The sequence below is a fragment of the Cervus canadensis genome, chromosome 17 (genome assembly GCF_019320065.1).
Source record: "Cervus canadensis isolate Bull #8, Minnesota chromosome 17, ASM1932006v1, whole genome shotgun sequence".
In the NCBI taxonomy this organism is placed as follows: domain Eukaryota; kingdom Metazoa; phylum Chordata; class Mammalia; order Artiodactyla; family Cervidae; genus Cervus; species Cervus canadensis.
In genome coordinates, this window is record NC_057402.1 from 5,581,829 (window position 1) to 5,592,635 (window position 10,807).

Below are 10,807 nucleotides of genomic sequence, written 5' to 3' on the forward strand. Positions count from 1 at the left end.
GCGTCCAGCTCAGCACGCCCCTCACTCAGCACACTGATTAGCAGGAACGGTTCTGCGGTCTTGATATACCGTGCTGTCGGGACAGCCGTGGAGCCACCCTGGGCAGGCTGAGGCCCCGACAGGAATTCTCAAATGAGCCAGCCTCAGAGGGACAGCTGTCAAGGTAGCTTCTGCGAGGGTCCGCAAGGCGCACAGACACGGGGCGGGGGGGCAGATCCCGCCTCTCCGGGGTTGACGGGGCGATGCTCACCTCCTGCGGCTCTGCGCCTGTGGTCACAGAAACCGCTAAGGACGCCTCTGGCTTTGGAGCTTGTGTTTCTTGCTCACTAGTGGAGCTGGTCTGGAAACAAAGGCAGAGAAACACTGTGGGGATAAGGGAAGTCAGAAGCTAACTGCACGTTCTTCATTTAAAAAGTGCGTTTCACTGGGGGCCTGGGGTCCCAGTCCAGACTCAGTCCTGCAATGTCCCACCATGGACCCCACCTCACTCACAACTGTCTTGCCTTCCCGAGACCACTGCCCTCAGCGTCCTGGGGTGGGGGGCGACTGTGAGGCAGGGTTACCACCAAGGCCTCACCCTCCAACCGCAGCCTGGCCCGCCTGCCCTCTGAGCTCACAGGCCGTGACCCACTCTACACCCAAGAGTCCTAAGCTGAAGTGGCCATGCGCTCCAGAACCTCATTTCTGGGACCGAGAATAAATTCTAACATCAAAAAGGGCTGTGGACCTATGACCAGAAGGAGGAATTTCCCTCTAAGTTCCATGACACAGGGAAGCAATGCTTGGTTCTAAGAATTCAAGACTCTCAAATTACTTTCACAAGCTGAAGCTAAAGCAGCATTCTAAAACCACCTACAGATGACCTCAGGACTGCTCCCGACTCGAATGTTCCCTCGTCACCAGCAACTATGTTTTACGAACGCACACAATTTATGTAGCCTCATCAACAGGTGACCCAGGGTGGCTGGGCAGGTAGTTCCACACCGAAATCCCATCAAACCACATCCAAGAAGCATTTTCCAATGGCTTGAATTAGTCAGGCTGCTGCCTAAGGAGCCAAATTCACCCGGGCAGGCAGGGTGCACACAGAAACACATGCATGACTACGTACTGCGATATGTGAATCTGTAAGCAAACTCGTAAGGGAAAGGCCAGATCAATCAGCCACAAATACAAGCAACTTTCCCCCATAAACAACGTATATAAGTGAGTTAGAGCTGCATTTTCAGATAAACGAAGGGCAAAAGAGCATTTCGTAATTTAACTGTAGCCGAGGAACAGCCTCACTAGTTTCATTTAGCTAGACAACTAATCAAAAGGATGCAGATGGGATGGGGGAGGGGTCCGCACTTGGAGGCAAAGAGGGCGGGCCCGACGCTGGCAGTGACTGACTTCTTTCCAAGAGGCTGGCAGAGACGACCCGCGGGAGGAGACAGAGCCCTCCACTGTGACAGACGGGAGGAGTGAAAACCATCATTCGCACCCGATACAAACCTCCAGGAAAATCTGCTGATTCAGTGCTGTGGCCAACATTTTAGTATAAACTACAGCTTCACATGGGGAAAGCAGACCACGAGCTTTTATCAGAAGATTCTCAGGTCTGCAAACCCTCCTAACACATCTGACTCTGACCAAGGAGTTTCATCAGTAACTGTTCTTCCTAGTTAAGTCACGGGGTAGTGAGGGATGAAAATTAAATGTGAAAAACGGCAGGAGTGCTGGCTACAGGGGATGGGGTCTAGCGATCACGCGCAGCCTGCTCCTCTGGCCGCCCCCGGCGGCAAAGGGACGTGCTAGAAACCACCTGGCCCAGGGACTGCTACCGTCCACCAGTTCTAGAGAAAAGCCACTGCCTTCTGGCCACCCCATCCTGTCAACGACCCGAGTCTCAGCCTCTTGGGAGTCTGCCTGGCTCTGTGGCGCTGGGAGGAGGCACAGGGCTGACCAGCAGCGGGTGCCTGGAAGAGCCGCCAACGTGAACAGTTATATGTATTTGCTTCTTAAAAACTGAGGACTTAAGGGAAAAGGCGGTATCACAAATTCAATACAAAACCCCTTGACAGGTGCAGGTAAATAGGTGGGTGCCCAGAACGCTGTGAGCAGCACAGCTCTGCTTGGGTTTTGTAACCACTGGTCTAGGCTAGGACCACAGTGGCCCGCTAACCCGCGGATGACCACTGGTGCCTCCTGCGTCCCGCTGGGGCAGGTCCGCAGACGCCACGTCCACCTGAGGGCCAAGAAGCTTAGCGTCCCCCGTGCTGAGCCAGGCGGCCTCCACTCGCGGGAACACACCATCTCCGGTACAGAGTTCACGTCATAACGTCCAACCCATGTCTAATCAAGAGGAAGAGTGGAGGACAATCTATAAGACAACTGATCTGGACACTACGAAAATATCAGGGTTATAGAAGCGGGGGGTGGTGGGGGCGCGGGTCCAGACGGAAGGGGACCAGAGAGGCGCTGGCTCCTGGGCAGAGGGGCGGCAGCTGTGCACACCGTCCCCGCGGGCGGCCGCACTGTGCTCAGTGGCCTCAGGAAGGAAGCACCAGAGAGTCTGGGGTCCGGGGGTCATGATGCCTGCAACTCACGCTCAAAAAGCTCCATGTGTACACACAGGGAGAGCAATGGGCAGAATGCCAGGCGAGAGGCATGTGTATGTTCACTGTGTTACTTTCAGCCTTCCTGCAGGTTTAAAGTTTCTGGTAAAAGGCAAACAAAAGCAATGACAAACACACCAGAGGTCCCGTTAGTGAGACTTGCCATCACTATGTTCACTGGCTTGTCTCGGGGTGGCCAGGAAGGGTCCACCCTGCAGTTTGGAGGAAGACGGACCGACTGCCCCACCTCCAACGGGTGCTGTGAAGAGCCTCAGTGGCCGAGGAGGATGGGCCAACTGCTCCCAGGAGCTGCTTCCTGCGCCACGGGGGCTCTGGCCGCCTCCGGTTCGGTCACCCCCGAGTGGAGGCGCTGAGCTGCATCACCAGGACCTCAATAGGGGGCCCGGAGCCGGGCTGTTCTTCCCTACCACCCACTCCATCCATCGGCGAGTCCACACAGAAGCCACTGTAAGGGTAACGTGACCGGCTGCAGGGGGAGAATGTGTGTTTTAAAAACTGCCTGAAACACTCGCTACCCAGGCGGGGGATGGCGGGGGTCTCTTCCCTGAAGGTGCCGAGTACTTCCTTCACCCCATGTGATTTGAGGAAGTGGGAACACTTCTTCGGGTACACTTCACGCACCTTAACCATCTCAAACCTCACACATTCAGCATCCCTGGTCAACAGTTGAGATAACTGTCACATGTTAACTTACTGGTATGTTTGTGATCACAAGTAGCCAAACCATATTAAACTATCAATATTTCTAATTTATCATAAATTCATTTGTCACTTAAAAAAATACTTACTCTAAATGTCAGATCATGTGCAAGAGGTGCAGTGTTGAAATACTCAAAGATAGAATCCTGAAAATCTGGAAGTTTGAGTCCTGTAAGAATAAAACGAGACTTGTCAAGGTACAAAATTTAAGACTATTTCTTAAGTTTTATGAGAAGACTCAGTATCATGAAGACAGCAATTCTCTGTAAGTGAACTGATAAATCTGACGTGATTACACTAAAAATACCATTAGACTTGCCCCAGAGCTGGACATCTGGAGTAACCAAGGAAGAGCACCTGGGAAGACTCTAAAAATGAGGGGGTGGGAGGGGAGGAGACCTACCAAATACTAACGCAGATTCACTGAAGCACATGTTCTAATTAGAAGCATGGGTCCTGCCCAGGGACAGTGAACAGGGTAGAAACCCAGAAACAGCCCCCAGCCCCCATGACAACTCATCTCATCTGTGGTGAGACTGACATCTGAAGTCAGTACTGAGAGGAACTTTTTAATAACTGGCATCAGACAACTAACAAGTCTCAGAAAAAAGGCAGAATGGGTCCTCCTCAAACTGTATATCACAGTAACTTTCCAGTGGATCAGTAATCTAAATTTTAAAAATGAAGCCTTAGAAGTATCTGAAAAAAACATGGGCCAATTACTTGAACAACTGGGGATTTGGGGAATATTTCCCTATGACTTAAAAAAAGGGAAAAAACGAACAAATCTGACACACAAAAATTAAAATAACGAAACAAAATGAAAACAGTAACCAAAAAAACACCAAATGCTTGGCAAAAAAAACCAAAAAAACAGGGGGCCTCTCTGGTGGCCAGTGGTAAAGAATCTGCCTGCCAACGCAAAAGGCCTGGGTGTGATCCCCGATCCAAGAAGATCCCACTGGTCGAGGGGCAATCAAGTCTGTGTGCCATGACTACCGCGCTCTGTGCTCGAGCCCAGGGGCCGCAACAAGGGAAGCCCGCGCGCCCCGGAACCCATGTTCCGCAGCAAGAGACGCCACAGAAACGGGAAGCCCGTGCAGCAGTGAAGGCCCAGCACAGCCAAGAACAGACAAAAGTGAAAAGGAAAAAGCAAAGTAAAAAGACAAGCTAAGAAAAACATCTGCAACTTTTGTCAAACAAGACTCTAGTCCTCAATATATAAACAGCTTCTAAGATTAAAAAAGAGCCACAATCTGAACTTTTAAAACTGGGTAGAAAATACGTATCTATAAACCACAGAGTGAGGTACAAACTGCCCTCAAACACATGAAAAGATGTGCAGCCTCGCTCGTAAGAAACATGAAGGTGGTGCCCCATCTCACCCACTCCGAGCGAGGTCGTCCCTGGCGGGCAAGGCTGCAGGGCAGGGACCCTCGCCTGCCCGGTGCGGGGGACACAAACCCACAGCCCAGGAGCAGAACCCAGACCCAGCACGGCTGAGCCTGAGTGTGCACATGCTCACCCTCCACCAGCAGCCCCGCAGCAAATGCCACACACACGCGGCATGCCCCGCGGCTGGGGACCGGAGCAGCAGGACGCCCAGCGGGCGCCATGCCGGGCCGGCTGCACAAAGGACCTGGGCCAGGCAAGCGCCGTGGCCTCGCCCGAGCACAGAGCAGGGCAGGCCTCTGTGAGGCCCAATGATACAGACACAGGAACCTGCTTTATATGTTCACGATGGAACAAAGGAAGAATACACCGAAAACTGTGACTACCTTTTTGGGAAGGCATCTTTGGACATACCCTATTTCAGAATTTGGGCTTTGGGATTAGGGTAAGTGCTTTCCTTATAGAACTAAAAACCATTAAAATTAAAAGAAATTAAATCTAAAATAGAACCAATTCATTAAAAAAGCTTTATATGTAAACAATTCAGAAGCTTATGATCCTAATTTACCAGTATCTGCTCTAAACTTTTCTTCCATCTTCTTCTTCAAAATTTCCATTTCTTCTAGTAGTTCTCTGTTTTTGGCTTCAGAATCTTTTAGTTTGCTAAAATACAAAATAAAAGGCTTTAAGTGCCCTGAGCTCAGGTCATCTCTGTGCTGGCTCAGAGTGTCAAGGTAGGTAGTAGGGTGTATCTGTGTGGGTGGGTGGGGTGGTGGTGGTGGTGGTTTATCCCAGGTGTCTGGGAAAGCAGCCGGGTGTGTGTGTGTCTGTATCTGTGTGTGTGTGTGTGTGGGGTTATCCCAGGTGTCTGGGAAAGCACCTGGGTGTGTGTATGTGTGTATCTGTGTGTGTGTGTGTGTGTGTGGGGGGGATATCCCAGGTGTCTGGGAAAGCACCTGGGTGTGTGTATGTGTGTATCTGTGTGTGTGTGTGTGTGGGGGGGGGTTATCCCAGGTATCTGGGAAAGCACCTGGGTGTGTGTGTGTGTATGTGTGTATCTGCGTGTGTGTAAGTGCTGGGGTGGGGGGCAGGGTGGGGGGGGTGGGTTGCGCAGTGTTTATCCCAGGGGTCTGGGAAAGAACCTGGGGGTGTGTGTGTGTGTATGTGTGTATCTGTAAGTGCTGGGGCGGGGCGGGGGGTGGGCACAGTGTTTATCCCAGGGGTCTGGGAAAGCACCCAGACCCACTGGACAGACACTCAAGCCCACTCTCGGCATCAGCTGCCACTCACTGCGTTATGGATCATACACGATCTTCACTTTAAAAGTTACAGTTTACAAAGTATATCTCACGAGGCCCTAATGGAGTCCCCGACGGTCCCCATCTCTTTCTAAATGCTTCCTCTGAGGACACGCGGCTCAATTACTCAGCTGTCAGACCCCTGAGTGTCTTCCCCGAAATGAGCGTGACAGCGGGCTGCACCAAAGGGCCACACCACTGCCCGAGCAGCGGGGCCTCTGCTCCCAGTGCTGCAAGGAGGGGCCAGAGCCGGGCCCCGGCGGGGAGGCGAGTGGCACAGCCCTCGCTCAGAGCCCTGTGCTGACCATGGTGACGCCAGGAGAACTGGCTCACCGCCGCCCCTCATCCCCCCTGCGTGAAGTGGGGGGTGGTACACGCGCTTGCCTCTCAGGGATGCTGGAAGGGTCATGTGCTTTCATAGAATAACGGTATCACGGCAGCTCCAAGCACAGAGGCAGTGTGTTAAATAGCAGCTGTTACCATGATCAGTTTTTCAGCCCCTAACTGACTGTTAGTGTCACCAGCACTTCCAGGTCTCCCCCCGCCCCCCCCCCCATGATGACATGTCAGAGCTTAGCCACCCACGTGGACAGGTCCACCGCAGGCAAGGTGGCCCGGCTTTCCTAAGGCTGCAGCTCATTACAGATCCTGAGGGAACAAAACAGAACCTGCAGACGGTGGGCTCTAATCAAACGTTTGCTGAATTCACTGCCTTGTCAGTGTTTTCTATGACTGCTTGAAGGTGGGGAAAAAATTCTGAATATTTTAGTGCGCTGATTTTAGCTTTTAAAGAAAAAAGCTAAGCTGAAGAAGTGGACAGGCCTGAGGTGGACAGGAAGGCCAGAGAGGTGTCCACAGACATGTGGGTCCTGTCACCCAGTTCAGGGCAGCAAGCACCCCACTCACACTCAGAAAGAGACACAGACGCTTCACAACTGCAGACTCACACACGCCCATTCAGTCCTGAACACCCTGCATGCGCACACCCGTGCCCCAGGCCTGAGCACCGAGCGTCAAAAACTCGCTCTGCGCGTCCCAACAGCCCCGGGTTGGCAGGCACCTTTCAAAGGAGAGGTTCACGTCCTTGACCTTCCTCAGCTCCTCCTGGACGAGCTGTTTGGCCCGGATCTCTGCCTCCAGGGCCGACTGCAGTTCCAGCCGTGCAGACATGTCCAGCTTCTGACTGCGGCGAACTTTCCAGAGGGGGTCCTGCAGAGGTGGTTTCAGATGTTAAAAAACACATTCTGAACCAACTCACTCCTTGAACAACATTAATGCTAACAGGTAATTTATCTTCACTGAATCTTAAGACTTTATTATGTTTAAATATTAACTCTTGGATGTTGTCCATGGGACCCAATTTTAGTTTTGGTATTTTGTGACTTCTTTCTTAGAGGTCTTCTAAAGAATAAAATTTACTTTCTTAAAAATTAAACTGACCTGACAGGGTAATTTCTCTACATGGCTCCACTACACTCTTTTACCAAGTTAAGCTATATTCTAGGGTCCCAGTTACTCTTATTTTCATACATCTTGAAACATCGTGCCAGGTTATCATCTTAGTAATTACATCATTAAAAGACTAAAATAATAAGAAAAAGGAAGAGTGATGGGATGAACTGAAGGATGAAGCTACAGTGAAATAAACTAGTTGAGGACAGCATTCTTTCTTATTGAGATGCCAGATGTATTTCACTGACTTTCAAGAGTATAACAGAAATCTGGAGAGACTGTCTTGGTAGATTTTTATTTAAGTTTTCATTGAAAACAGTTAAGAATTTTTCATTTTTCCTATCTAGGAGGAAAGAGGAGAAAGCTAAGTGAGGGAGACAGCCAGGAGACGGCGGGGGTGGGGGGCAGGGTGAGGAGGAGCAGAGTGGGGTGCCACCGAGTGGTTACAGAGGGACCAGCCACGAGGAGGCTCAAACACACTTCTAAGGATGGAGCGGCGAGCGACCAAGAGGAGATACCCCACATCCAAGGTCAGAGAAACCCCAGTAAGACGGTAGGGTGCTGAGAGAGGGCATGAGAGGGCATGAGAGGGCAGACAGACATAAACCACAATCACAGAAAACTAACCAATCTGATCACATGGACCACAGCCTCGTCTAACTCAATGAAACTATGAGCCATGCCGTGCAGGGCCACCCAAGAGCATTCTGACAAAATGTGGTCCACTGGGGAAGGGAATGGCAAACCACTTCAGTATTCTTGCCTTGAGAACCCCATGAACAGTATGAAAAGGCAGAAAGATAGGACACTGGAAGATGAACTCCCCAGGTCGGTAGGTGCCCAATATGCTACTGGAGAAGAGTGGAGAAATAATTCCAGAGAGAATGAAGAGACAGAGCCAAAGCAAAAACAACAACCAGTTGTGGATGTGACTGGTGATGGAAGTAAAGTCTGATGCTATAAAGAGCAATATTGCATAGGAACCTGGAATGTTAGGTCCATGAATGAAGGTAAATCAGAAGTGGTCAAACAGGAGATGGCAGGAGTGAACGAACGTCGACATTTTAGGAATCAGCGAACTAAAATGGACTGGAATGGGTGAATTTAATTCAGATGACCATGGTGTCTACTACTGCAAGAATCCCTTAGAAGAAATGGAGTAACCATCATAGTCAACAAAAGACTCCAAAATGCAGTACTTGGATGCAATCTCAAAACAACAGAATGATCTCTGTTCGTTTCCAAGGCAAACCATTCAATATCACAGTAATTCAAGTCTATGCCCCGACCAGTAATGCTAAACAAGCTGAAGTTGAATGGTTCTATGAAGACCTACAAGACCTTTTAGAACTAACACCCAAAAAAGATATCCTTTTCATTATAGGGGACTGGAATGCAAAAGTAGGAAGTCAAGAAACACCTGGAGTAACAGGCAATTTGGCCTTGGAGTACAGAATAAAGCAGGGCAAAGGCTCATAGAGTCTTGCCAAGAGAACACACTGGTCATAGCAAACACCCTCTTCCAACAACACAAGAGAAGACTTTGCACATGGACATCACCAGATGGTCAACACCAAAATCAGATTGATAATATTCTTTGCAGCCAAAGATGGAGAAGCTCTATACAGTCAGCAAAAACAAGACTGGGAGCTGACTGTGGCTCAGATCATGAACTCCTTACTGCCAAATTCAGACTTAAAATTGAAAAACGTAGGGAAAACCACTAGATCATTCAGGTAATACCTAAATCAAACCCCTTATGATTATACAGTGGAAGTGGGAAATAGATTTAAGGAACTAGATCTGATAGAGTGCCTGATGAACTATGGATGAAGGTTCATGACACTGTACAGGAGACAGGGATCAAGACCACCCCCAAGAAAAAGAAATGCAAAAAAGCGAAATGGCTGTCTGAGGAGGCCTTACAAATAGCCGTGAAAAGAAGAGAAGTGAAAAACAAAGGAGAAAAAGAAAGATGTACCCATCTGAATGCAGAGTTCCAAAGAATAGCCAGGAGAGATAAGAAAGCCTTCCTCAATGATCAGTGCAAAGAAATAGAGGAAAACAATAGAATAGGAAAGATTAGAGATCTCAAGAAAATCAGAGAGAGCAAGGGAACATTTCATGCAAAGATGGGCTCAATCAAGGACAGAAATGGTATGGACCTAACAGAAGCAGAAGACATTAAGAAGAGGTGGCAAGAATACACAGAAGAACTGTACAAAAAAAGATCTTCACGACCCAGATAATCACGATGGTGTGATCACTCACCTAGAGCCAGACATCCTGGAATGTGAAGTCAAGTGGGCCTTAGGAAGCATGACTATGAACAAAGCTAGTGGACGTGATCGAATTTCAGTTGAGCTATTTCAAATCCTAAAAGATGATGCTGTGAAAGTGCTGCACTCAATATGCCAGCAAATTTGGAAAACTCAGCAGTGGCCACAGGACTGGAAAAGGTCAGTTTTTATTCCAATCCCAAAGAAAATCAATGCCGAAGAATGTTCAAACCACTGCACAACTGCACTCATCTCATATGCTAATAAAGTAATGCTCAAAATTCTCCAAGCCAGGCTTCAACAGTATGTGAACCGTGAACTTCCAGATGTTCAAGCTGGTTTTAGAAAAGGCAAAGGAACCAGAGACCAAATTGCCAACATCCGCTTAATCACCGAAAAAGCAAGAGAATTCCAGAAAAAAACATCTATTTCTGCTTTATTGACTATGCCAAAGCCTTTGACTGTGTGGATCACAATAAACTGTGAGAAATTCTTCAAGAGATGGGAGTACCAGACCACCTGACCTGCCTCTTGAGAAACCTGTATGCAGGTCAGGAAGCAACAGTTAGAACTGGTCATAGAACAACAGACTGGTTTCAAATAGCAAAAGGAGTATGTCAAGGCTGTATATTGTCACCCTGCTTATTTAACTTCTATGCAGAGTACATCATGAGAAATGCTGGGCTGGATGAAGCACAAGTTGGAATCAAGATTGCCAAGAGAAATATTGATAACCTCAGATACGCAGATGACACCACCCTTATGGCAGAAAGCAAAGAAGAACTAAAGAGCCTCTTGATGAAAGTGAAAGAGGAAAGTGAAAAAGTTGGCTTAAAGCTCAACATTCAGAAAACTAAGATCATGGCATCCGGTCCCATCACTTCTTGACAAATAGATGGGGAAACAGTGGCACACTTTACTTTTTTGGGCTCCAAAATCACTGTAGATGGTGACTGTAGCCACGAAATTAAAAGATGCTGACTCCTCTGAAGGAAAGTTATGACCATCCTAGACAGCATATTAAAAAGCAGGGAATTACTTAGCCAACAAAGGTCCATCTAGTCAAGGC

The 10,807-nt window shown here is 48.8% G+C and overlaps 1 protein-coding gene across 1 annotated transcript in view; it reads right to left on the minus strand.

Annotated features, from left to right (window-relative positions):
• The window catches only part of CDC42BPB (CDC42 binding protein kinase beta), a 113,246-nt gene that overhangs the window by 28,875 nt on the left and 73,564 nt on the right, over positions 1 to 10,807 (minus strand). The window contains exons 19-22 of the mRNA XM_043489373.1: positions 7,068 to 7,216; positions 5,278 to 5,372; positions 3,407 to 3,486; positions 251 to 340 (exon numbers count right to left, since the gene is read on the minus strand). Coding sequence (XP_043345308.1) covers positions 251 to 340; positions 3,407 to 3,486; positions 5,278 to 5,372; positions 7,068 to 7,216 — 414 coding nt within the window. The remainder of the gene's footprint in view (positions 1 to 250; positions 341 to 3,406; positions 3,487 to 5,277; positions 5,373 to 7,067; positions 7,217 to 10,807) is intronic.